The sequence below is a fragment of the Lampris incognitus genome, chromosome 3, assembly GCF_029633865.1.
Source record: "Lampris incognitus isolate fLamInc1 chromosome 3, fLamInc1.hap2, whole genome shotgun sequence".
Classification (NCBI taxonomy): Eukaryota; Metazoa; Chordata; class Actinopteri; order Lampriformes; family Lampridae; genus Lampris; species Lampris incognitus.
The window spans coordinates 8,639,809-8,667,550 of record NC_079213.1 but is presented as its reverse complement, the minus strand read 5'-3'; the positions used below and the strand labels follow the sequence as shown (position 1 = coordinate 8,667,550).

Below are 27,742 nucleotides of genomic sequence, written 5' to 3'. Positions count from 1 at the left end.
ACCAGGTAGACCACTGGGCATACCATGAGATGGAGTTTGGCGACTATCATTCAGTGATCTGTATCACTGAATGATCCTCTCATGGCCAAGTGATACAAACATCACAACAGATGCAACACAACACTCTGATTAAAGCTCACAACACACCATACAAACATCCATACATATGCACATAGGTAAATATATAGATAGCAAGATACATACATAAACACATCCATCCATCCATTATCCAAACCGCTTATCCTGCTCTCAGGGTCGCATACTGTATATATATATATATATACATATATAAACATAGGAACAAACTGCACGAAGATAGATAGATAGATAGATAGATAGATAGATAGATAGATAGATAGATAGATAGATAGATAGATAGATAGATAGATAGATAGATAGATAGATAGATAGATAGATAGATAGATACCTCCCTACACATTTTCCACAAAAAGTAATAAAGGTAACATTTCCTCATGAATAATGGAACATTACAGAACCCTCCTTTGTCTCATTTTAACTTAATTCAGTGTCGTCTTGCAGATCTGACTTCATACATACATATATAGACAGACAAACTCACGTGATCTCATGAAAAAAATCACATTATTGTTGACCTGGAGAACTGAAAACTGAAGGTAAATTTCCTTGAATGAGATGTAATCAGTTCATTCCTGTTTGGCCTCCTGTGCAGGTGAAAGCCCAGGTCTGGCTGAGGGCCGTGGCCTCCAACCTGTGTCCAGACTTTTACCAGAAGTTCTCCCCCGACCATTGCATCCTGCTCTACCAGAAGAAAGGGAATGTGTGTGAGATCTACGACAAGCACCAGGTCTTCCAAACACTGGACTGCATACGCTACTGGAAAGGTAGCTTCTGTCTGTCCAGCCATCTGTCTATGTAGCCATACAAATATCGATCTTCCTGTCTATCTGTCTGTCTATATATCCATCTAAATAACCTATCTTTTTCTCTGTCTGTCGAAGGGGATGCTATCTCAACCTTTCACTGCAGTTGAATGAAAGAATGTGAAATGTGAGTGTCATACTCAGAATTAAGAGTGACATTGTTTCTAAAGCACTTAAAAAGGAGGTTGGACGGATCCAGTTGGTGCCGCGGCCACAGCCCTCAGAGGAGTCACTGAGGTACCAGCGCTTCCTCAACCACCTGATTGGCTACGACGTCACCGACGTCAGCAACGTCCATGACGACGAGCTGGAGTTCACCCGCAGGAAGCTGCTGACGCCGCGCCGCATTGAGCTCTCAGAGAGAGACCCAAATCTTTACTCCATGGACCCCTGGATGACTGCAAAGTCCCTCACTGACCACCTCCTCAGCAAGGTGAGGGCAGTTAGTGATTAAGCGATTGTTTTGCTGAGTGATGGATTGATTGGAATTCAAATCAGTTTCCTGAGCAAAGCTGATGGGGAATTGATTAGTTAGTTTTGGCTTATTGATTGGTTAATTGTCAAACTACCTTCTGAGCAGGGTGAGTGACTGATCTATCGATTGCTTCATTGATTGATTAATTATCAGGGCTTCTTCTTCAGTAAAGTAAGTGCGGCAGTCAATGATAGATTCATGTCCTCCCACACCACCAGTTATCAGTTGATTATCCATTTGATTGACAGTTGATTGATTGATTGATTCAATAATTTGTTCATCAAGTTGAATTTCACTGAAAACCCATTACTTATTCAGAAGTGCATACTGTCAAATCAGTTATTCGTGCATTCATTTAAAAGTTTGCCATTTAATTTGATTGTGCCTACTTTGATGGATTTTGCTGTGACCTTGCCAGGTGAGCAACTCTCACATCTTGGTAGTGATCCATATCAGCACGGCCAGCCAGACCATTAAGGTGTCCATCGATGACACACCTGTACAGGTAACTACACACTGTTACATTTGGCACTCCCTGATAAACGGTATTTAACTCACACAAATAATTACTAAGCTTCACTTTAACCTGGTACCTTTTTGCTGCTGTGGGGGGGACCTACAGTCAGGACAACTTGCCTATTTGTAAATATGAAGGTTTTTTTAATTAGAAAAGCAATATGTTTTTTATCTTAAGGTATGAATGGATCCAATACATGAACTGGCAGCACCTCGAGCGCATTATGTCTATTAAAAACACAAAGCCCAAATCCCCCAAGGGGTAATAGCTGGTAGCAAACATTCAGCAACATTTTCATTTATAAATTATTAATATTGTTTTTTTTTTATACCGTTATTGTTCTCGATTGACTCAAGAACTGTGTGGGAATGGCCGAGTGCTCATTAATATTCATGAGCTGAGGGTGGGCGGCGTTTCATATATTGATGATTCGATCTGATTGGCGGGGTTGAGAGAAGCTGATGTAAGGGAGGCTCTTTGAAAGACAGGGAAATAGAAAAACTGAATTCTACTTTGTTTTGTCAGTAGCAAGACACAGTAAAACATGCACGTTGATTAAAAGTATAGGTGATGTTTGAAAATATGTCTTTAAAATTTGGTCCGGCTTTAACAAGCAAGGCTCTACACAAACCTATCTGTTGAAGACCCGCCTACGTTTTTAATCCTGCTCAGGTACTGGCTAGCTTTTTCGCCAAGATAGCCAATAAGAGGGCTTTGCTGGGGCTCCCGGATGGCCTGTGTGAGGCGGACTTTGTGCTGCGTGTGTGTGGACGGTACGGTTCAACCTAAAACTCTCTCACTACAGACAGTGTGTGTAAAACACTTTTTTTTCTCAAAATAATTACTCTGTTTTTATTTGAGCTATGCAGATGATGTTTCCCACCTTTTCAAATTACCAGTCTAAATAACCCCCCCCCCCAAAAAAATCTACTTGAGTAATTTTATCACACATTTTGAAGGCACCGTAGATCAATTCAGTGGATTATGTTGACAAATGGAAGGTAATAGATTACTGTACTTTCGGAGTGTAATCCGTCCACAGGGAAGAATACCTCTATGGAGAGAAGGCGTTGCAAAGCTTCCACTGGATCCGCCAGTGTCTGAAGAACGGGGAGGAGATCCACCTGGTTCTGGAGATGCCACCAGACCCGGAGCTGGACCTGGTCCGTAAGGAGGATTGGGCCCAAGTGGATGACTGCACTGGAGTGGCAGGTGACCTACGGCTGAGTGATACTGAATTTTGACTGAATACCCCAGTATCAATAATGTGATGATATTGTGGATGGTAACTATTGGTGCTTTCATAAGGTAGTTAAGAAAATGTTGATAAATTATCATTAGTAATAATAATAATAATAATAATATGTTTTATTCATACAGCAATTTTCAAAATACTTAGATGCTTTACATGGTTAAAAATAAACATAAAGCAACACACCAAAAACCTATAACACAGCATTAAACACCCATTAAAAGTAATTCTGAAGAGGTGACTTTGATTTGTGATTTTATGGACAGATCGGTGCATTTTCTGATGTGTTTTGGGGGTGGGGTGGGGGGATTCCAGAGGGAGGGCAGCTATGGAGAAGGCTGTGTTGCCCCAGGTCCGCTGCTTGGTCCTGTGTGGTGGAGACAGGAGGTTTGTGTCGGAGAAGCGAAGGCTGTGGGGAGGAGTATGGTAGTGGAGCGGGTCAGTGAGGTAGGAGGGGGCCTGGTTGTGGAGGGCTTTGTAAGTGAGGAGAAGGACTTTGAATTGGATCTGTTGTAGGACAGGGAGCCAGTGGAGGTTCTGGAGGGCGGGTGATGTGGTCACAGGAGTGGGTGAGCTGAAGAGCAGCAGAGTTCTGGATGTACTGGAGTTTGTTTCGGACTTTGGATGATGAGCCGTGGAGAATGTGAGGAAGAGGAGTATATCATGTAGATGTGACGATCAAGCAGGTAGAGACATTCATTGTTCATTTCACTAAAACAGTCGAATTTGTTCTGCTCAGTCGAAACTGTTCGTGTTTGAACAGTCGAACAGTTGGCAGCATGAACTCAGTTTGCAGCGGCCTCACCCAGTACCGGTGTGGGAGGATGGTGGCGCGGGCTTACATTTGCGGCTGCCTCGCCCAGTGCCATCTGTGCAGTGTCTTTGTTCACGTCTGCGTCCAAGTTTGTGTCTTCGTCTGATGGCTGGGAGAGCTGGCGCTGGATCAGCTGGGAGAGCTTGGTCTGTTGTGTCCTGTGGGCCCGGGGACCGTGGCCCTGCCCGGATCTGCACCCAAGGAGGTAACACCAAAGGCAGTCTGGCAGGATGCAGAGGCGGGGCGGGCTGAGCTGGCTGCTGGCCCATGCAGACTGGCAGTTTTGATGGCACCAGGGGTGGTCTGGCGGCGGCCTTGCCTGGTGTTGACTGTGGTGTTTTTGGTGTCGTCTTGTGGAGTGTGGAGAGGTGTGTCGAGGGTGTCTAGCTGGGAGAGCTGGTGTTGGATCGGCTGGGGGAGCCTGGTCTACTGCGTCTGGTGGGCCAGACCACGGCCCAGCCTGGAGCTGTGCTCGGGGAGGGTACACCGAGGGTGGTCTGACAGGACGCGAAAGCGGGGCAGGCTAAGCTAACTGCTAGCCCATGCAGACTGGCAGTTCCGACAGTCATCTTGGATGGCATTTGTTCTCTTGAAGTGACTTTTTGCAGTTTGATATATGTGTTCCTGTAGTTTTTGGATGTGTTTTAATCTTTGTTTTGCACGGCTGTGAGCTGGGGGAAACGATATTTGGTTTCATGTATGCAAGTACATGAAATTAAATGACAGATATGGTGTTCCTGATTCCTGAATAAGTTGAGAAATTTGTCTCTACTGTAATGCAGCCTTTAAGACCAGGGACTGACAACATTTAAGTTCTATCCCATCTTACCAGAGATACTTATTTAAGGGATTTTTCTTCTTACTTTCACTTCTTTTGATAAAATGACTAATTGATGTGTACGTAGCGTAGCTGGCGAACATGAAAGCTGGTCACCGTAGCTCATCTGTTCGTCTGGCTGTATCCACGACGTCTTACAACAACATGCATGAACGGGTGACGTATTTATGGGCAAACCTCAAGGGCCCATGAAATCAAAATTGTATTTTCATTCTTGTAACCTCTTTCACCAGCCCTTAATTTACATCTTTTTAACACTATGTTCCAAAAATTCGCCAAAAAAAGTTTTACTTTGTGTTTATAAGAATAATTCTTATATCCTCCTAACAAATACATTCTTTTTTGTAGTAACGTCATCCTGTGCTTTAACAAAAATGTCCAATGAATGAATGCAGAGAGACTGGGGAAAGACAAGTGATCTTCTATCACCAATTTGAAACTAGCCAATAGCATATCGACCATGTCCAAGTTCTTCTAAAAATGCTCGGGCGTGATTGGCTGTCAATCAAATCAAACCCCCTCCCCTCACAAAATCCCACCGGACTGGTGGCGGTGCTCTAAATGCTGTTTCATGGGAGCTTAAAAAAAACATTAGTTGTGAGTTGGTGTGTTTTATAGGAACAGCTGTGACTAGCTTTGTGGATACACCCACCATCTTCCTCCCCCTCCATCCCAGGTACCCATGAGCAGCTGACCATCGATGGGAAGGATCACGACCGAGTGTTCACCATCTCCATGTGGGACTGCAACCGGAAATTCAGGGTGAAGGTTCTGGGTATCGACATCCCGTCTCTCCCCAAAATCACGGACCTCACCGTCTTCGTGGAGGCCAGCATCTTCCACGGCCAGCAGCTTCTAGCTCAGGTTCCCCAAACCGCCTTAACTTAATGCTGTGTGTTTCAGCATTACATTAGACAGGAATTCATCACTTCAGTTGTGATTAGGGTGATTTTAGAGGGAAATAAGACAGTCGCACAAGAAGTGCATCCATCCGTTATCCATGCCGCTTATCCTAATTAGGGTCGTGGGATGCTGGAGCCTATCCCAGCAGTCATTGGGCGGAAGACGAGGAAACAGGAGGCGAGGAAACAGAGTTGCACAAGAAGTCTTAACTATTATTATATATCATATATTTTGTCACGTGCAACAGATATTTTTCTGCAATAGTAATCATAAAAAGCAGACCTTGCTAGATTATGTTTTCTTTCAAGCAGTGAGAGTTTCAGCCTATGTGACTGATGGGGTCAATCTGTCACACACTGCATCCTTTGCAGTGTGACTAATGTACATGTTTATGTTGAGATTTTGACTCTGAAAAGCGATACTGTTCAGCCATGGTATACAGGATTATATTCAGGCATTGTTTTACAGCTTTCATTTGTTCTTTGTTTTTAGGGGAGGACTACGTCCAAGCCCTTCACTGAGGAGGTTCTGTGGAACTGCTGGCTGGAGTTCAATATTAAAATTAAAGACCTGCCCAAAGGGGCCCGCCTCAATCTACAGGTAGACTGACTGACGGCGAAAAGGTTTTTGTAATCCATAGAAAACTCACAATGTTTCGTCACCGCATTGTATCTCGCGACATATCAAAAGATGGGAGACACAAGGGACAGAAATGTCCTCAGGCGTAGCGAGGATGATAAAGAAACCCGGGCACTGGCGGTGACGGAAAGGGGGATCGGACAGATGGTGTCGTTTTTTCATGGAGACAATGAAAGTGCTTCTGTCTTATTCTCTCCACCCAGGTGTCCTGTGGGAAGCAGGCACAGATGACAAATTCCAAAGGAAGCTCCACCTACCAGGAAAACACAGGAAGTGGAGGAGGAAGTGGGGGCAGCAACCACGACGGTAAGTCAGTGTGAGGTCAGTCTATCTAGAGAGCTTGCTCCTCACTTCAATCCAGCCACAGTTTACATATGTATGTACACTACCGTTCAAAAGTTTGGGATCACCCTAACAATTTCGTGTTTTCCATGAAAAGTCACACTTATTCACCACCATATGTTGTGAAATGAATAGAAAATAGAGTCAAGACATTGACAAGGTTAGAAATAATGATTTTTATTTGAAATAAGATTTTTTTTACATTAAACTTTGCTTTCGTTAAAGAATCCTCCATTTGCAGCAATTACAGCATTGCAGACCTTTGGCATTCTAGCTGTTAATTTGTTGAGGTAATCTGGAGAAATTGCACCCCACGCTTCCAGAAGCAGCTCCCACAAGTTGGATTGGTTGGATGGGCACTTCTTTGAGCAGATTGAGTTTCTGGAGCATCACATTTGTGGGGTCAATTAAACGCTCAAAATGGCCAGAAAAAGAGAACTTTCATCTGAAACTCAACAGTCTATTCTTGTTCTTAGAAATGAAGGCTATTCCATGCGAGAAATTGCTAAGAAATTGAAGATTTCCTACACCGGTGTGTACTACTCCCTTCAGAGGACAGCACAAACAGGCTCTAACAGGTACTATTTAATGAAGATGCCAGTTGGGGACCTGTGAGGCGTCTGTTTCTCAAACTAGAGACTCTAATGTACTTATCTTCTTGCTCAGTTGTGCAACGCGGCCTCCCACTTCTTTTTCTACTCTGGTTAGAGCCTGTTTGTGCTGTCCTCTGAAGGGAGTAGTACACACCGGTGTAGGAAATCTTCAATTTCTTAGCAATTTCTCGCATGGAATAGCCTTCATTTCTAAGAACAAGAATAGACTGTCGAGTTTCAGATGAAAGTTCTCTTTTTCTGGCCATTTTGAGCGTTTAATTGACCCCACAAATGTGATGCTCCAGAAACTCAATCTGCTCAAAGAAGTGCCCATCCAACCAATCCAACTTGTGGGAGCTGCTTCTGGAAGCGTGGGGTGCAATTTCTCCAGATTACCTCAACAAATTAACAGCTAGAATGCCAAAGGTCTGCAATGCTGTAATTGCTGCAAATGGAGGATTCTTTGACGAAAGCAAAGTTTGATGTAAAAAAAATCTTATTTCAAATACAAATCATTATTTCTAACCTTGTCAATGTCTTGACTCTATTTTCTATTCATTTCACAACATATGGTGGTGAATAAGTGTGACTTTTCATGGAAAACACAAAATTGTTTGGGTGATCCCAAACTTTTGAACGGTAGTGTATGTAGCGCTTGTTTGTTTTTCTTTCTGTCGATTTGTCTTCCTAGCGCTCACTTTTAATCTACCTATCCATCAGGAAAGACTAAGAGTCGTCTTCTCTACTATGTCAACCTGCTGCTGGTGGACCATCGCTCTTTGCTGCGGCAGGGCGAGTTCATCCTCCACATGTGGAAGATGCCGGAAAAGAGCGAGGAGAACAGCAGCAGCGTCAACGCCGACAAGCTGACGTCCGCCACCAACCCGGACAAGGCCTCGTCCATGGCCGTCACGATCTCTCTGGACAAGTACTGCTACCCAGTGGTGCTGCCCAAGAGCCGGGAGGGGGGTCGCGATTTGGCTGATGGGGGGGAGCGAAATCAGCGGGAGATGCCCAACCATCTGAGGAAGCAGTTCGAGGCCATCGTGGCCACAGACCCCCTCCATCCTCTGAGCCCTGAGGATAAAGAGCTGCTCTGGCACTTCAGACAGGAGTGTATGCGTCACCCCAGGTATTATTATTACCACTGCATTTTGTCGTTTTTGTTGTTTGTTTTTCTGGTTATTTTGACGTACATAGATTCTACAAAAGGGGTAGCTCTAATTTGCCCTCTGGTCTGGGTGACGGTGGTAAGTTTGTTCTCCTGGAGGAGGTGGGGGTTATGTCAAATGAAGAAAAATCACGTTTTTCAGCATGGTCTGTTTATATATTTATGGTGTGTGCATAACCCCCCATCTGCACTCTTCTGTGTGTGTCTGAAATGCTGTCGAAATTGTGTCCGTCAGTGACGTCGTCTGTGAATCGTCGCCTTGATATGCCATTCAGCGGCATTTGCTACAAAGCTATATGTAGCATTATTCATTATTCTTACACATTGCATCTTATTTCAATGTAGCGGCAAACCAGCTACTGGAGTGTCATCCCTATAACAGATACGTATATATATATATATATATATATATATATATATATATATATATATATATAACTACAAATGTTTCCTATCAGTAGCAATGATAATCAGTAACATTGGTAGAAAGTGCTAGCTACTCGCTCAGGAGTCAGGAGTTAGCACTGTTCCTACACAGCAAAGTCCACGCCTTCCTCACCGCCAAGCAAGAAAACATGAGCTTTAACCAATGAATGTTGAATTATCTGACGGTAAATGTCCTCTTTGAGCTTATTCTGCAATATCTGCCAGGTAACCCGCTGCCACCTGCGTTATTACTCGGTATTTATGGTTGCTATAATGAAAATCTTCTCCTTCTTTCGGCTGCTCCCATTAGGGGTCGCCACAGCGGATCATCCGTTTCCATCTCTTCCTGTCCTCTGTATCTTCTGTCACACCACCCATCTGCATGTCCTCCCTCACCACATCCATAAACCTCCTCTTGGGCCTTCCTCTTCTCCTCTTCCCTGGCAGCTCCATAATCAGCATCCATCTCCCAGTATACCCAGCATCTCTCCTCCACACATGTCCAGACCATCTCAATCTTGCCTCTCTTGCTTTGTCTCCAAATTGTCCAACCTGAGCTGTTCCTCTAATATAATCGTTCCTAATCCTGTCCTCCTTCATCACTCCCAATGAAAATCTTAACATCTTCAACTCTGCCACCTTCAGCTCCACCTCCTGTCTTTTCATCAGTGCCACTGTCTCCAAACCATACAACATAGCTGGTCTCACAACCATCTTGTAAACCTTCGCTTTAACTCTTGCTATAATGAAAATACTTTGCGCTAAATCACTTTTCCTGAGAAGGTCCTACCAGGAACCATTAAAACAAGCATCTATCCATCCATCCATCCATCCATCCATCCATCCATCCATTATCCAAACCGCTTATCCTACCTACAGAAAAAATGATGAAATACGTAAGACATATTCTTCAGGGTTGTAGCTTAAATGTATTGTATAATACATTTGTAATTATTCTACCCAAAGATGAATAACTGGTGTTGTGTCCTCAGGGCGTACCCAAAGCTGCTGGGCTCGGTGAGATGGGGGAAACAGGAAGATGTCCTGGCCACGCACCTCCTGCTTGAGCGCTGCAGTGCTTGGGACAGAAGGTAACTGACACAGATGTCCACCAATCAGCACTCAGGAGTCACCTCTGGCATCCAACACCACACTTTGTGCCGTAGAGAGCAGCTTCGATGAGCTTTAAACAGTTTGATTGATTGATTGATTGATTGATTGGCGGCTTGTGTGCAGTGGTCTGGATGTAGGTCTGGCCATGCAGCTGCTAGACTGTCATTACTCCGACGCCCAAGTCCGCTCCATGGCTGTCAGGAAACTGGAAACGCTGAGCGACGACGACGTGCTCAGATACCTGCTGCAACTTGTACAGGTGAGCTTCCTCTCACCCGCTCTGTATTCATTCAGTTTTGGTTTTTTCTGTAGTCTTACGCTCTGTCAAGTTATGCAACATTACATTACTTTACATTATGTTTGGCAGAAATTCACTGCAGTTCATCAGTACACCACCGGCCATACATCTTGTCCACCCCCATTTAATGGCTAATTGCGCTCTTGGAAAACATCTTATTTTCTATTATGTGATGTGATGTAATACTACATTACATTGTGTTGTTGTATTCTGTTCTGCCCAGTTCTGTTCTGTAAGCTTGTATTCTCTTATGTCGTGTAATATGTAATATTATAGTATGCTGCCTCTCTTCTATCCGCTTCTCTTCCTATTTTCTCTGTTCTGTTCTGTTCTGTCTATTCCAAATCTGAGTCCAGCAGTTGGTCTAATAAAGACTGTGTTAACTTGATTTGAATAAAAGCACTAAGGAAAGTAGAACAATCAGGACAGGAATCAGGAACATTTATTCGTCGTTTCCCCCAGCCCACAGCAGTGCAACACAAACACAAAAACACATATCCAAACTAAAAAAAAGAAAAGCTACAAAAATACATATCCTACATATAAAAAATAAATAAATAAATTCAGTCCAAGACAGGGAATGCCAGCTGGGATGACTGTTGGGACTGCCGGTCTGCATGGGCTAGCAGTTAGCTTAGCCTGCCTGTTACGTTCCCCGTTAAAGGTCCAGGGGATGAGGGGAAGTAACAAAGAAAAGTGTCCCGGGGGGAAAAGAAAGGTGGGAGGCGGAACCAGGTGTAAAAAAACAGATTTATTGTCAAAACCTAACCCTAAGTCAATGTATAGTAGTACAACAAAAAGGGCAACTAAAGAAGCTGGCTCTTAACTAACCAGGCTTAGATAACAAAACAAACTCAGATCAGACCAAAAAGAAAGAAACAACAACACCAACAGGTTTCATCGTCCTTCTCCAGGAGTGTAGAGTACTGACACAAGAGCTCGCTCTCTGGCTGCCAACAATGCTGGCCCACTGGCCGTCTCTCTCTCACTATGGCTGCCAACAATGGCCCACTGGCCGTCTCTCTCTCACTATGGCTGCCAACAATGGCCCACTGGCCGTCTCTCTCTCACTCGTTACCAACAATGCTGGCCCAGTGGCTGCCTCACTCTCTGGCTGCCAGCAATGCTGGCCCACTGGCCATCTCTCTCTCACTGGTTGCCAACAATGCTGGCCCAGTGGCTGCCTCACTCTCTGGCTGCCAGCAATGCTGGCCCACTAGCCGTCTCTCTCTCACTGGTTGCCAACAATGCTGGCCCAGTGGCACTGCTGGGCGTCTCTCCAAGGGTATATACCCAGCTGATGAGGAATCGGGGTCACCTGGGCTCAACCAGCAGCTCCACAGGCATTACCTGGAGAGGGAAAATTACAGACACCCAACCCACGGCACTAGGGCCGTAACGCCCCCCCCCCCCCCCATAAAAACAAACCCCAGGTTTGTATAGAAGAGGGTAATTGCACATACATATAACACACGGCACTGGGGCCGTAACACCCCCTCCTGTCTCTCTCCATTTTTACGTTCCCCGTTAAAGGTCCAGGGGATGAGGGGAAGTAACAAAGAAAATAAAAGTGTCCCGGAGGAATAAGAAAGGTGGGAGGCAGAACCAGGTGTAAAAATAAGATTTATTAACAGAACCTAACCTTAAGTCAATATACACAATAAAAAGGGCAACTAAAGAAGCTGGCTCATAACTAACCAGGCTTAGATAACAAAACAAACTCAGATCAGACCAAAAAGAAAGAAACAGAAACAAGAACACCAAGGTTTCACCCTCCTTCTCAAGGAATATAGAGTACCGACACAAGAGCTCGCTCTCTGGCTGCCAACAATGGCCCACTGGCCGTCTCTCTCTCTCACTCTGGCTGCCAACAATGCTGGCCCACTGGCCGTCTCTCTCACTGGTTGCCAACAATGCTGGCCCACTGGCCGTCTCTCTCTCACTGGTTGCCAACAATGCTGGCCCACTGGCCGTCTCGCTCTCACTGGTTGCCAACAATGCTGGCCCACTGGCCGTCTCTCTCACTGGTTGCCAACAATGCTGGCCCACTGGCCGTCTCTCTCACTGGTTGCCAACAATGCTGGCCCACTGGCCGTCTCTCTCACTGGTTGCCAACAATGCTGGCCCACTGGCCGTCTCGCTCTCACTGGTTGCCAACAATGCTGGCCCACTGGCACTGCTGGGCGTCTCTCTCCAAGGCTATATACCCAGCTGATGAAGAATTGATATCACCTGGGCTCAACCAGCAGCTCCACAGGAGGCGGGGCATTACCTGGAGAGGGAAAATTACACAGACACCCAACACACAGCACTAGGGCTGTAACACCCCCTCCCATACATACAAACCCAAGGTTTGTATTCAAGAGGGTAATCCTCTTCAAATTCGCCAGCTCCAAACGTAGCTCCTCTGCCTCAACCTGCTTTGCATGGCACTGCTGTGTGAGGTCAGCGACAGCAAACTCGAGGTGTGCAACTTTCACCTCCTGCTTCTTTAGAGCAGCTGTGTTGAGGTGATCTTGCCTTCCCTTCGCTCCCTCTCTTCCAGGTCCTTCAGCCTCTGCCTCAGCTCCTCTGCTTCTGACCTGGTCTTGGTCTTCTCAGCTGCCACGAGCTGGACTTTTTCCCTCTGCTCCTTGGGTGCTGAGCGGTACATGTCAAGCAGCAGCTTCATCTCCCGCTAGGACTTCTTGGCTTCTTTGAGTTCTGCACGGACATTGGCAGGGGGGTTGGGGCGGTTGGCACAGTGTCCTGTTAGACTGTGCTCGGTGCTTCCCCCTTGGGCGCAGGGCTGTGGTCCTTGGGCCCACAGGACGCAGCAGACGAAGCTCCCTCAGCCGATCCAACGCCAGCTCTCCCAGCCAGACACCTTCGACACACCTCCCCGCACTCCACATGACGAAACTAAAACACAATCAAGGCCAGGCGAGGCCGCTGCCAGACCGCCCTTGGGTGGTGTTATTGGAGCTGCCGGTCTGCATGGGCTAGCAGTTAGCTTAGCCTGCCCCGCTTCTGCATCCTGTCAGACTGCCCTTTGTTTCCTCTTTGGGCACAGCTCCAGGCAGAGCCGTGGTTCCCGGGTCCACAGGACGCAGCAGACAGAAAGACAGATGCAGACGTGGACAAAGACACTGCATGGACGATACTGGGCGAGGCTGCTGCAAACTTGAATTCGCGCCACCGTCTTCCCACACTGGAAACGGGCAGAGGGGCTACCGTGGGAATTTGAAGTTTATAACCTTTCTGTTGGCTTCTCCTGCAGGACCAGGACATTTAACCCTGTAAACCCTTTGTTCCCCTGAAAGACGTAACGTCCATGTCCAATTCGAATGGACCGAAGTTTCTCTCTGCTGGCCCCTAAATGGTGTAACCAACTCCTGTTTGTCCATCAGAGCTGCAGACTCGTTCAACTCATTCAGGAAAGACCTAAAAATGTGTCAGGGCCAATCTTCATCCATAGATACACCCTCATGATTTTATACTGGCTTGGGGCATTGACCAGCTAATTTGTCATTTGAATCCACTCATACGTCACTATTGATGATCGACCTGTTGTGCACGTACAACCATCGCATTTGACATGACGTGCACTTTTGGCCGTGTTATGATTACCCTCTTCTTCATATATATATATATATATATATATTATAATTCCATTATAATTCTGTTATCCTCTTTCAATGTTGTGTTATGTAAATTGCATAAACACAACATCCACTGCATGTTGTCCATCTTGGAAGAGAGAGCCCTCCTCTCTTGCTCCCCCTGAGGTTTCTCCCTATTTTTTCTCCCTGTTAAAGGTTTTTTTAGGGAGTTGTTCCTTAAACGATGCGAGGGTGTAGACAGGATGTTGTGTTGCTGTAAAGCCCCCTGAGGCAAATTTGTAATTTGTGATAATGGGCTATACAAATAAAAATATAGATATATTTTCCTGTGTCAACCTACAGCGCCAAATAGTAATCATAGTCGAGTCAATTTTATTTGTTAGCAATTAGCACTAATGGCTAACTCTCAGTTGCTCTGGATAAAAGCTCATTCTACATATGCTTTTATCTATTTTATATATATATTTATATCATTTTATATTATTGTATATTTATATAATTTATGTTATATATTATATATAATTTGATAATTATTTTGTGTTTTTATATTTTGTTCTACAGACATGAATTCAAACAGGTCATACTTGCGTTGTCTTCCTGCGTCACTGTTCACCGTCACACAAATTCATGCGGTCCTGGCCGAGTAGCAGTTGGACAGATCCGTGCTGGCTGGTCGTCCTGCCACGCGGTTTGCTAGCAGACTTTATGATCAGTTTTGCATGAGTCCTGCAAGCGAATCAGCTGATGAACAGGCTTCACAATGGTCCCTTTGGTGTGATATGTAAATGAATCCCCGTCTCACCCCATCTGCAGCCTCTGCTTTAGGCTGTCTAGTAAAACGGAAGTTTTAACAGGGGCGACGTGTTTAAAAGGGGAAAATCATCTCTGAGAAGCATGACTTATTTGTCCCATTTGATTGAAAACTAACATCGGTGTTACTGCTAACACAGAAAGACAGGTGATGAAAATTAGCACAAGCTGCACATATTTGATGATTATTCAATTTGTAAACATGTTTGTATCTGTCCCCATTTAAATAAACATAAATAATGTTTTTTATTTGTTTTAGAGTGCCCTCTGTGGTGTAATATAAACAGGTTGGTAATGGTTGATGCCAGAAATGCAGTGAAATAATTGTGTATTCCCAGATATCATGGCTCATAACATTGACCCATATTTATTCTTCTGCTGTGGGGCGATGGCAGCGCAAATTCACGCTTGCAGCAGCCTCACCCAGTATCGGTGTGGGAAGATGGCGGCATGAATTCATGTTTGCGGCGGCCTCGCCCAGTACCGTCCATGCAGTGTCTTTGTCCACGTCTAAGTTTGTCTTCGTTTGGTGGCTGGGAGAGCCTGGTCTGCTGCGTCCTGTGGGCCCAGGGACCACGGCCCTGCCTGGAGCTGTGCCCGAAGAGGAAACACCGAGGGTGGTCTGACAGCACGCAGAAAGCTAAACTAACTGCTAGCCCAAGTAGACCGGCAGTTCCAATAACACCGAGGGAGGTCTGGCGGCAGCCTCGCCTGGTGCCAGTGTTGCCGTGTGGAGTGCGGGGAGGTGTGTCAAAGGTGTCTGGCTGGGAGAGCTGGTGTTGGATTGGCTGAGGGAGCCTGGTCTGCTGCGTCCGGTGGGCCCAAGGACCACGGCCCTGACCGGAGCTGCGCAGGAAGAGGAAACACCGAGGGCGGTCTGACAGCACGCGGAAGCGGGGCAGGCTAAGCTAACTGCTAGCCCACGCAGACCGGCAGTTCCGACAGTCATCCTGGCTGGCGTTCGTTCTCCTGGACAGTGATTTTTGTTGTGGTTCAGTTTAGCTATATGTGTTAGTTTGGATCTATGTGTTTTTGGAGTTTGGATGTGTGTTCTTGTCTTTGTGTTGCACCGTTGTGGGCTGGGGGGAAACTACGTTTCATTTCATTTCATGTGCGCAAGTGCATGAAATGAAATGACAAACAAAGTGGTCCTGATTCTGATTCTCTAGTTAGACTCATATAATCTGGATTCTCAGTTATCGTTTAAGTTTACCCAATTTCCCCTCGGGGACGAACAAAGTATTCGGATTCGGATTCTGTTGCCCGAGCCTGTTGTGAAGGTTGTGTCCTCCAGCCCCACTGGTACATTAGTACCAGTGGGTTGGTTATAAAATTAAATGTTACGTGTACGTTCCCTGGTGTGTGTGTGTGTGTGTGTGTGTGTGTGTGTGTGTGTGTGTGTATATGTTTGTGCACATGTTTATGCATGTGAACCAAGTGCTTAGCTATATAAAGCTACCGTGAACACTCATCACTTTGGTGCATTGCAGCTTCTTAACTCGGTCATGAGATTTCACCGTTTACTTTCAGTGTGTGTGTTTGTGAGTGTGTGTGCATCACTTGTGTCTTCGTTGTACATTAAGACAGACATCAGAAGTGTATAGTTACCTTGGTTTATGTTCACCATTGCTGATATTCCTTGTGTGTGTGTGTGTCTTTTCTGCAGGCCGTGAAGTTTGAGCCTTACCACGACAGTGCCTTGGTCAGGTTCTTGCTGAAAAGAGCTCTCAGGGTAGGAAGGTCAAACAACACACACACACACACACACACACACACACACACACATACACACAAGTCAGAGTGTGTGGAGGTTGTGTGTGTGTGTGTGTGTGTGTTATGGTACAGCCGCGACAAGCACACAACCGGAACCTGCCGCTGCAGTGGCACAACGTAAAACGAAGAGAAAGGCCAACACAGAACTGATATGGAAACAGGCAGATAAACGGGCAGCTATGCTCACCGTCACCGCTGACGTCAGCCGGTCCGGCACCCCCCGCGAGGGCGTCTCCTCTCAGTGGTCCGAATAACGCAGTCCCAGCTCCCGCGAGCGGCCGGTCCTGCTGGTTTTAGATGGCGTTCGAGTCTCATCCTAACTCTTTTCGTCCTGTGCCCGCCGGCGGTGACCAATTATCAATCGGCCCTTCCCGCCAAACGAATGGGCAGGACGTGACGTCACACCCATGAAACCTGCTGCACTGGGATTTGTAGTTTCTTCCCTGTTCTCGTGTTTACGATCAGCTCTGCACCAAAAAATACAACGGAAGGGGAAAGAAAGACCCCAACAATATCCCTAACAGCGTGTCTCTGTGTGTGTTGTCATGACTACTGGCTTAAACGGTCTAAGGCGGTGTTTCTCAACCGGGGGTCCGCGGACCCCTAGTGGTCCGTGGTGTAATTGCAAGGGGTCCGTGAAAATAAAATATCTTTAAAAAAAAGATCCTATGACATTTATAGAAATAGGATTATTTTACTCAGATGTGACCGAGACCTTTATCTACCTAAACTATAAAGGGTAACAGGACTTTTTTCTCTAATTACATCTGTTTCACAAGTATAATTTATTGTATTTTAATAAGAGATCTCACCCCCGTTTGCATTGTTAAAAGTTACTGCATAAAAACTCTGTTGTTACATATATCTGAAAGTTACTGAATACATGTTCTGTTTTGTTACATATATCTGAAAGTTACTGAATACATGTTCTGTTTTGTTACATATATCTGAAAGTTACTGAATACATGTTCTGTTTTGTTACATATATCTGAAAGTTACTGCATAAGAATTCTGTTTTGTTAACTATATCTAAGTTACAACTGAAAGCTCTTATTTTTGCCTCAAAGAGTGAATAAATGCTATAATGCAATTTAAAATGCAGTTTCTACTGTTTCTATCAAATTGCAACCCCCCCTCCCCCAAGATCAGGTGGAGGGGTCCTCAGGGTAGATCAAAAATACGCAGGGGGTCCAGGACCCCAAAAAGGTTGAGAACCACTGGTCTAAGGGTTTCTAAAGTGCACCTGTTTCATGCTCACGGTTAAAAAACTCATCCGGTATTTCAGGGTTTCACCCCATAAAATACTGCTGCTCGCTTCTGAATGTCAGTATCTTCATTTCCTGTTGTTTGAGACATGCAGCATGTGATTGATTACTGAAGATATGACCAGTTAGGGAACAAACGTCTGTACTCCACTCACATCTAAAGTAAAAACCCATTGCGTGTTGGGTGCTCTCGCACATCTTCATGACCTCTCTCCGGGTTTGTGAAACGGCAGCTTTTCCGTGTCATTTGGGAATCGAACTCATCTTCTGTCGTTTTCGTCTCTCTCCTGGCAGAGTAAACGTATAGGTCATTTCCTGTTCTGGTTCCTACGCAGCGAGATCGCCCAGTCCATGCATTACCAGCAGCGGTACGCCGTCCTGCTGGAGGCCTACCTGCGCGGCTGCGGCGAGGCCATGCTGCAGGACTTCAGGAAACAGGTCGGCAGCTCTCTGTGATGTACAGTTCAAACTGAGGTTAATGAACTTTAGGGATGAAAACAAGGTCGTGTGTGTTGTGCCTACCAACACGGGGATCGGCGGTTCGAATCCCCGTGTGACCTCCGGCTTGGTCGGGCGTCCCTACAGACCCAATTGGCCGTGTCTGTGGGTGGGAAGCCGGATGTGGGTATGTGGCCTAGTCACTGCAGTAGCGCCTCCTCTGGTCGGTCGGGGCGCCTGTTCAGGGGGGAGGGGGAACTGGGGGGAATATCGTGATCCTCCCACCCGCTGCGTCCCCCTGGTGAAACTCCTCACTGTCAGGTGAAAAGAAGCGGCTGGCGACTCCACATGTGTCGGAGGAGGCATGTGGTAGTCTGCAGCCCTCCCTGGGTCGGCAGGGGGGGTGGAGTAGTGACTGGGACAGCTCAGAAGAGTGGGGTAATTGGTCAGGTGCAATTTGGGAGAAAGGGGGGGGGTGCCTCCCCCCCAACAAAATGAAAACAAGCTTCCATCAAAGATGATGTAAAAAAAGAGGCTGGTACTGGTAATAATGACAATAATAAAACATGATATAACAATCTTTATTTTATTGTACTTGTATTTATTAGTTGCATTAGTAGCATTAGCATTAGCTATTGCACTTATGAGTAGCATTGTATTTAAAAGTAGCATTAGCATTAGGGCATACCTCCTTGTCATTCATGAACAAGAACCAAGTCTGCTTTATTCTGAGAGTATGTAAGTCTGTGTATTGTTGTACTGCACTTTTCATTAGCATATTTCAAAGTGCTACACGGTACTACAGGTGCAAATGAACCAAGCCAAATACAAACTGAGGTTTGCATTAAAAAAAAGAAAAGAAAAAAGTGTCATCACCATCATTCTGCTGCTCCCCAGGTGGAGACCACAGAGGCTCTGCAGAAAGTCACTCGGGAGATTAAAACAATGTCCGCCGACAAGTATGACGTGTCGGCACAAGGTGAGAATGAAGGCACCAACACAGGCCGGGTTAGAGGATGCTGTTCAAAATATCTGCAGAACTCCTGCTGCAAGAACTCTTGTGGCACACAGTCATTTGTGAACGTGTGTTTGTGTGCACATCTTAGTGGTGTTCCAGTTGCGTCAGAAGTTGGAGACGTTGCAGTCTGGTCTGCCGGAGAGTTTCAGGGTCCCGTATGATCCTGGCCTGCGAGCAGGAGCCTTGCTGGTGAGGTGGAAGCACACACATACAAACACACACTAGGGCGTCTGGGTAGGTTAGCGGTCTATTCCGTTGCCTACCAACACGGGGATCGCCGGTTCGGCTTGGTCGGGCGTCCCTACAGACACAATTGGCTGTGCCTGCGGGTGGCAAGCCAGATGTGGGTATGTGTCCTGGTCGCTGCACTAGCGCCTCCTCTGGTCGGTCGGGACGCCTGTTCGGGGAGGTGGGGAACTGGGGGGAATAACGTGATCCTCCCACGCGCTACGTCCCCCTGGTGAAACTCCTCACTGTCAGGTGAAAAGAAGTGGCTGGTGACTCCACGTGTATCGGAGGAGGCATGTGGTAGTCTGCAGCCCTCCCCGGATCGGCAGAGGGGGTGGAGCAGAGACCGGGACGGCTCGGAAGAGTGGGGCGATTGACCAGGTACAGTTGGGGAGAAAGAAAAAAATAAACACACACACAAATACACGGTAACTCGTATTTAAGACCAGGAAGCGATCTTTGAATTTAATACTTTACTGTCTCTACAACAGAGCCTCCATTGCCTCGAACCAAAAAGAAGAAGTGTGCACGCGTCGCGTGTATTACCCTGACACAATAGGACAGAAGTACCATGAGTACGATCACATAGGCGCAACACCAAAGGGTACACTTGACAATCACCCTCTCTTTTTTATATATAAAAAAAAATAAAAAAAAACCAAACAAATCAAAAGCAAAACCTGTCTGAGAAATGGGTTAAATAAAAAATGTCTTTTGTAGTCAGGATGTTTTATATCAAAAGCCATGTGCCATCATGGAGTGCCTTTAGAAGCACAGGTGCCGATGCGCCTTCAGTAGCTGACCCGAGAACAAGTTGGCTCCTCTGAACTCGGATCAGCTCCTTGATGCTGCTCATCTCCACATGTAGTCCTTTCTCAGCGATGAATTTTGTGGATTTGATTGCATCAACCAGCGAGTGAGTAGTGGTCAGTGATGCACGTTATGGGCAGCAAGTCCATCAACCTCACCTGTGGTCAGCTCAGAGAACAGTGTTGTCAGGAACACGGCATTGCCAATTGACCTTTCGCAAAGTACCGCCCCAGAATGGTGCTTGTCCAATCCTACCGTAGCAACGGTCCGTCAAGCTTTCAAACACACAGCAAATTGCTGAAACGGTGTGCCTATGGGATCTGCAAATTGGACACTAGATATCTGAAAAGTTTGGAGGGGGTGTCATTTTCTTTCCCTTCCCGAAACCCAGAACGCAAGAAGCACCAGGTCGGCAATAGATTTGGCAGTATAGCAGACCCCATGGCCAGCTTAATCCATCCAGAATCAACACAAATACCTGTCTGCTTCAAGCTAAGCTAGCTACTAGCTATTATTGATAGCTAATACAGCTAACGTATTATTACTGCTACTTTTACCCACACAATGCGCTGATTTCTTCCTTCATGTTTTGGTGTTTTCCGGCTACTTCCTGGATAGTTCTGAAATGCTTGACGGGCATAGCAACAGTAACTAAGGGGGGCGGGACTTTGGGAAAGGTCAATTCCACCAGCAAGAGCCAGTGTTTCTCCAGCAAGTTCACTATGTACAACTCTTCTGATCCTTTGTGACTGCCAGTAGATGGGGGAGAATTTTCCTTCCTGTCCCTTTAGCATGATGAGGTGTCCATCTTGGGAGGCTCCATCTAGGAGGTTGACTGATGCATCACTGTCAACGACTAAGTTGAGAGAGTCATTTTTTTCCCCAATTTTTGGATTTTCTGGTTCCATCCCACAGTCCTACCTGACATGTAGGTCAGGTGAATCAGCCATACTAAATTGACCCTAGGTGTGAATGTGTGTGTGTGATGCGTCAGTGCAGTAGTACTGGGGTAGTAGTGCTTGTAGTTAGTGCATGCTACATGCTGCTTCTGCTTGCTACTTTCTGCTTTCAGCTACTGTCGCCGGCTAGCCCTCTTTGGGGGGGCGAAAAAAGGAGCTGAGTGCGTAAGTCTCCCCTGCCGGTACATAGCCTCTCTACCACCAAGACTCCTGCAGTGCCTCCTCGTGGCCACACACGGTAACTGGGTACCTTGCGGTCCCTGGCTAAACTGTAGGGGATCTCAGGGCTACAGTGGTCCCCAGAGGTCTAATGCGCATGCCCACGTGAAGTGGACACGCCCTGGCATTGACCAACTACTGTCCCTCTGCCTTGTGGGTAAGGCTAGGACGACAAAGGCTAGGGGAGCACACCCTGAGAGAAAAGCAACGTGCACGGCGGCGCACGATAGGCGGTCCTGCGACAGACTGGAGCTCCGGCAGCCTCCTACAGCTGTGGAAGAGTGCTGGTCGTCTTGGGTTCTCCTTGCCACCGGATCCCACCCTCTCACAGTGAAGAAGTGCTGCTGGGACATGCATACCCCCAATGGCACTCTAAATAATCTCTTTGCGTAGGTATCCGCCTCTGCCCCAGTGAGACCAGCAACCAGAATATGGATCAAATTCTGGCAGCGATGGGGTGTCTGGTGACGGGAGCAGGTATGAATGCACTGGAAGCTCCTAATCAGACCTCTGCACGCCAGCAGCACAGGGCTATTCATGGTCGCCAGCAGCTGGGTTTGAGTGGCAGCTGCTCTCGGCAGACCCCTGTGTGACTGAGCAGCCCTCTTTAGGAGCCACACTGCTCACCCCAACTGGGGAGGGACCTAGAAAAGGTGGCCTAAACATTGCCCACTCAAAACATCCTGGATAGGCTACCGCACCTATTGGGGCATTCCACTCTGCGGTCGAAATAAACAAAAGAAAATAATCCCTTTTAAACCGGCAACATGGAACATAAGAACTCTGCTGGACGTTAACGCCGAAAGACCTCAGCGAAGGACTGCACTCATTGCAGCGGAACTCAACCGCTACAATGTTGACATTGCTGCACTCGGCGAAACCAGGTTCCTGGATGAAGGCTCCCTGAAGGAGGACACCTACACCTTCTTCTGGAAGGGATACCCTGCAGGAGGACAACATCAGCATGGTGTGGGATTTGCAATAAAAAACAGCCTCCTACCAAGACTCACTGAAACACCGATTGGCATAAGTGAAAGGCTCACGTCGCTCAGGATCCCTCTGGCCAAGAAACGCTATGCCACCCTCCTAGGTGCCTATGCACCAACGCTACCACCAGAGGAGGACGTAAAGGACCGCTTCTACCAGTCACTAGATGAGGCTCTCCGTCATATACCCAAGGAGGACAAGATCTTTTTGCTGGGCGATTTCAATGCCAGAGTGGGAAAAGACAACAAGGTGTGGAGTGGTGTCATTGGTGGGCATTGCATTGGGAAAGTCAATGCTAATGGACTGCGCCTGCTAAGCCTCTGTGCTGAGCATGGCTTGACCATCACAAACACCCTCTTCCAATTAAAAAATAAGCACAAAACATCCTGGATGCACCCACGCTCCAAAAAATGGCACCTGTTGGACTGAATCGTTGTGAGACGCACTGATATAAAAGATGTCTCACTCACTCGTGCAATGAGAGGTGCTGAGTGCTGGACAGATCACCGGCTCATCATGACCAGACTCCAGGTGGAGGTACGCCCTGCTGTTTGTCTTCAGAGGTCAGGAAAGAAGAGGCTTGACTGTACCCGGCTAGAAAAGGCTGAGGTCCAGAACAATCTCCGCCTCTGTCTGGCTGAAAACCTGGAAGACATTGAGCTTCTCTTGAGCACAGATTATTCCATTGATAGGAAATGGTCTTCCGTGAGCTCCAGACTCTACGAGGCAGCATCCCAGTCCATCGGTTACAAGAGCAGAAAGCACCAGGACTGGTTCAGTGACAACACAGGCGCAATAACTACCATACTCAAAGGCATGCACAAAGCACACAGTGCTGCCCTCAACAATCCTACATCAGCTGACTCCGGCAACAATGGCAAGCATCCAGGAGAGAGGTGCAGTCAAACTTGTGTGCCCTGCAGAATGAGTGGTGGATATCGAAGGCAAATTAAATACAATCCCATGCCAATAGAAACGATATGCACAACTTTTACGATTGTCACTGTACAGTCTCTGTAGCGCTCCATGGACACTTATCCAGTGATGAATGAAGTGTTTCACAATTTCTGACGATTTGTGTTAAGAATGCTGCTAGCACTGAAACGTGTTAAATGGTAAATTATGTGGGGGCATCATAAGCTAGGCCCTAGTTCATGCCAGGGGCAGACCAACTGTGGGCTTGGGCTGAGGTCTGTTGTATTTCTGGCAAGTGTCACAGCTGCTCACTGCCAGCCGCTTCTTTTCACCTGACAGTGAGGAGCTTCACCAGGGGGACGTAGCGCGTGGGAGGGTCACGCTATTCCCCCAGTTCCCCTCCCCCTGAACAAGTGCCTCAACCGACCAGAGGAGGCGTCCCACGTCTGGCTTCCCACCCGCAGACACGGCCAATTGTGTCTGTAGGGACGCCCAACCAAGCCGGAGGTAACACTGAGGTTTGAACCGCCGATCCCGTGTTGGTAGGCAATGGAATAGACTTGCCATGCCACCCGGACACCCTCTCACCATCTTTGTTACTTGAGCTCCTCAACAGCTACTCAAACTTCTTTTGCAGGACTTTGTGACTTTCCTCTTTGGTCATATTTTCTGTAACTGCTAGAATTTTATTGCCCATTTCACTTTCAACCACCCTGTCTTTCCACTCTCTGTCTTGAATGTTGGCACAATAATGTCCTGAGGGAGGCGGTTCAAGTGTGACTGGTTGATTGAACATCACTGCTTTGTCGTTTTCAATATCAAGGACTACCCCGGCCTTCTTAAGGGGTGCTTCGCTCAGTAGCAAAGGGCTGTCTGCTGTTCTTCTCCCGTACTTGTCTGAAGGAGTTGTGCCTTTCACTAGCGCCATATCGTGGCTGATCTGAGATCGCACATTGCCACTTTGCTCGGTGAAAAAGGCGCTCAATCTGAATTCCCGCAGGAGTTGGTGCAACAGTTTTCACCAAAAATCCGTTTCAATGCTGATTTCATGGATGCGAAGGTAAGGTCTGCTCTCGCTGTCAAGGCTAGCTGCTTAATATCCAGACAGGCGGACTCTGATCATGTGAAAGCTAGCACTGCGGCAGGAAGACGCATCAACACAGATGTGCGTACACTTACTTACACATGGAAATCCGATGCAAAGACAGTCATGCACATGTGCACCTGCACTGACACATGCTCACACATGCTCGCTGTATGTCTGATCACCTGTCTCTTCATTTGTGTGTGTGTGTGCATAGATTGAGCAGTGTAAAGTGATGGCTTCCAAGAAGAAGCCACTGTGGTTGCAGTTTAAAAGGGCTGATCCCACAACTCTCTCCAAAGACCCGATCGGGATAATCTTTAAAGACGGAGACGACCTCAGACAGGATATGCTCATCCTGCAGGTAAGAAACTACCGGTCTGGGCCGGTTCGAATCCCCGTGTGACCTCCGGCTTGGTCGGGCGTCCCTACAGACCCAATTGGCAGTGTCTGAGGGTGGGAAGCCGGATGTGGGTATGTGTCCTGGTCGCTGCACTAGCGCCTCCTCTGGTCGGTTGGGGCACCTGTTCGGGGGGGAGGGGGAAATGGGGGGAATAGCGTGATCCTCCCACGCGCTACGTCCCCCTGGTGAAACTCCTCACTGTCGGGGCTGGTGACTCCACATGTATGGGAGGAGGCATGTGGTGGTCTGCAGCCCTCCCCGGACTCGCAGAGGGGGTGGAGCAGCGACCGGGACGGCTCAGAAGAGTGGGGTAACTGGGGAGTAAAGGGGGGGAAAGTAAAAAAAACTTCCTGTCTGTCTGCATACCTACTGCATCAGCAGACCGATTCGAGTATACTATGTGAGGCCATATGCCAACACTCGGTGCAGAGATGACAACAACAAAAAAGACAAACTTTTTTTTATGGGGACAACGTAAAAGACATTGCGTAGTTTCCCCAGAGTCTTGTCCTTTCTGGAGACTCTTGTCTCGTTCTCAATGTCCCGTCATGTGCTGCGGGACTAATGCAAGCCCGTGTTTTCCATCAGATCCTGCTTATTATGGAGTCTATCTGGGAGATCGAGTCCCTGGACCTCTCTCTACTGCCCTACGGCTGCATCTCCACTGGAAACCGAATAGGTCAGAACACACAACGCACACACACGCACACACACGCACACACAGGGCGGTACACTGTTGGCTAGCGCTGCTGTCTCATGAGAGGGTCTTGGGTCTATTTTGAGGCGTTCGCCACAGTCACGGTCATCAGTGAGGGCACTTATCTGTCTTTTCTAGGCGATGCAACAATAAGACATAGAAACTATTCATTGCCACAGAATTGTTGCAGAAACACAACAGGGGGAAAGAAAGTGTTGGGTGTGTTGCTTTCCCTTTCCGGAAGCGAGGGACATTATAAGTACTGAAACTGCATCAGAAGAGAGGGTATAAAGAGTGTGGTGGTGTGTGTATGTGGGTGTGTTGAACCCGCTCATGTCATGCAACCATTTCTGTGATGGTGTGTGTGTGTGTGTGTGTGTGTGTGTGTGTGTGTGTGTGTGTGTGTCTGCAGGGATGATAGAGATTGTGAAGGACGCCACCACCATCGCTAACATCCAGCAGAGCGTGGTGGGAAGCACGGGAGCGTTCAAAGACGAGATCCTCTACCAGTGGCTGAGGGACAAGTGTGTCAGCGAAGACAAGGTAACACAACACAACACAACACAACACAATGCAACACAATGTGACAACAACAAAACGCAACACAATGCAATGCAACATGACACAACACAACACGGTAAAATGCAATGCAGCACGACACAACATAAAACCACACAACACAGTACAATGCAACATGACACAACACAACACAGTGCGGTGCAACATGACAACACAACAGTGCAATGCAACATAACACAACACAACACAGTGCAATGCAACAGACAGTACAATGCAATGCAAGATGACAACATAAAAACACAACACGGTACAATGCAATGCAACATGACAACATAAAACTACACAACACAGTACAATGCAATGCAACATAACACAACATAAAACCACACAACACAGTACAATGCAACATGACACAACACAACACAGTGCAGTGCAACATGACAACACAACAGTGCAATGCAACATAACACAACACAGTGCAATGTAACATGACAGTACAATGCAATGCAACATAACACAACATAAAACCACACAACATAGTACAATGCAACACAACATAAAACCACACAACACAGTACAATGCAATGCAACATAACACAACATAAAACCACACAACACAGTACAATGCAACATGACACAACACAACACAGTGCAGTGCAACATGACAACACAACAGTGCAATGCAACATAACACAACACAGTGCAATGCAACATGACAGTACAATGCAATGCAAGATGACCACATAAAAACACACAACACAGTACAATGCAATGCAACATAACACAACATAAAATCACACAACATAGTACAATGCAACACAACATAAAACCACACAACACAGTACAATGCAATGCAACATAGCACAACATAAAACCACACAACACAGTACAATGCAACACAACATAGCACAACATAAAACCACACAACACAGTACAATGCAACACAACATAGCACAACATAAAACCACACAACACAGTACAATGCAATGCAACATAACACAACATAAAACCACACAACACAGTACAATGCAATGCAACATGACAACATAAAACCACACAACACAGTACAATGCAATGCAACATAACACAACATAAAACCACACAACACAGTGCAATGCAATGCAACATAACACAACATAAAACCACACAACACAGTACAATGCAATGCAACATGACAACATAAAACCACACAACACAGTACAATGCAACACAACATAGCACAACATAAAACCACACAACACAGTACAATGCAATGCAACATGACAACATAAAACCACACAACACAGTACAATGCAACGCAACATAGCACAACATAAAACCACACAACACAGTACAATGCAATGCAACATAACACAACAAAACCACACAACACAACATGACACTTGCATATTTGTAAATAGATATATAGTGTCAGAGTATACCTTCTGTGTCCTCCCAGATTTGTAACTTACATTTTCAACATTTACATTTTATTCCCGGCTACTTGCGGTTCCACTTCTTCTTCTTCTTCTTCTTGTTGCACAGTTCACAGTTTGCCAGACAAAAGCAGTTCACTGCTCACTGAACTTGTACACAGAACATGAGACGAAGAAACCTTTCTTTGACTCTGAATCACAACGCAACCCAGTACAACACAACAGAATGTGAAAAAACACAACAGAAGGCAACACAACACCATACAATGTGACACGACACAACACGCAAAAAACCCCCCCAAAAGAACGCCATGTGA

The 27,742-nt window shown here is 46.6% G+C and overlaps 1 protein-coding gene across 1 annotated transcript in view; it reads left to right on the top strand.

The window, feature by feature from the left end:
* Nucleotides 1–27,742, top strand: part of pik3cg (phosphatidylinositol-4,5-bisphosphate 3-kinase, catalytic subunit gamma) — a 39,126-nt gene that overhangs the window by 6,745 nt on the left and 4,639 nt on the right. The window contains exons 3-20 of the mRNA XM_056276216.1: nt 692–863; nt 1,073–1,335; nt 1,796–1,882; nt 2,567–2,667; nt 2,937–3,106; nt 5,475–5,662; nt 6,194–6,301; nt 6,544–6,646; nt 7,996–8,407; nt 9,865–9,963; nt 10,109–10,244; nt 16,362–16,427; nt 18,028–18,171; nt 19,069–19,150; nt 19,278–19,378; nt 24,609–24,755; nt 25,383–25,473; nt 25,904–26,034. Coding sequence (XP_056132191.1) covers nt 692–863; nt 1,073–1,335; nt 1,796–1,882; nt 2,567–2,667; nt 2,937–3,106; nt 5,475–5,662; nt 6,194–6,301; nt 6,544–6,646; nt 7,996–8,407; nt 9,865–9,963; nt 10,109–10,244; nt 16,362–16,427; nt 18,028–18,171; nt 19,069–19,150; nt 19,278–19,378; nt 24,609–24,755; nt 25,383–25,473; nt 25,904–26,034 — 2,601 coding nt within the window. The remainder of the gene's footprint in view (nt 1–691; nt 864–1,072; nt 1,336–1,795; nt 1,883–2,566; nt 2,668–2,936; nt 3,107–5,474; nt 5,663–6,193; nt 6,302–6,543; nt 6,647–7,995; nt 8,408–9,864; nt 9,964–10,108; nt 10,245–16,361; nt 16,428–18,027; nt 18,172–19,068; nt 19,151–19,277; nt 19,379–24,608; nt 24,756–25,382; nt 25,474–25,903; nt 26,035–27,742) is intronic.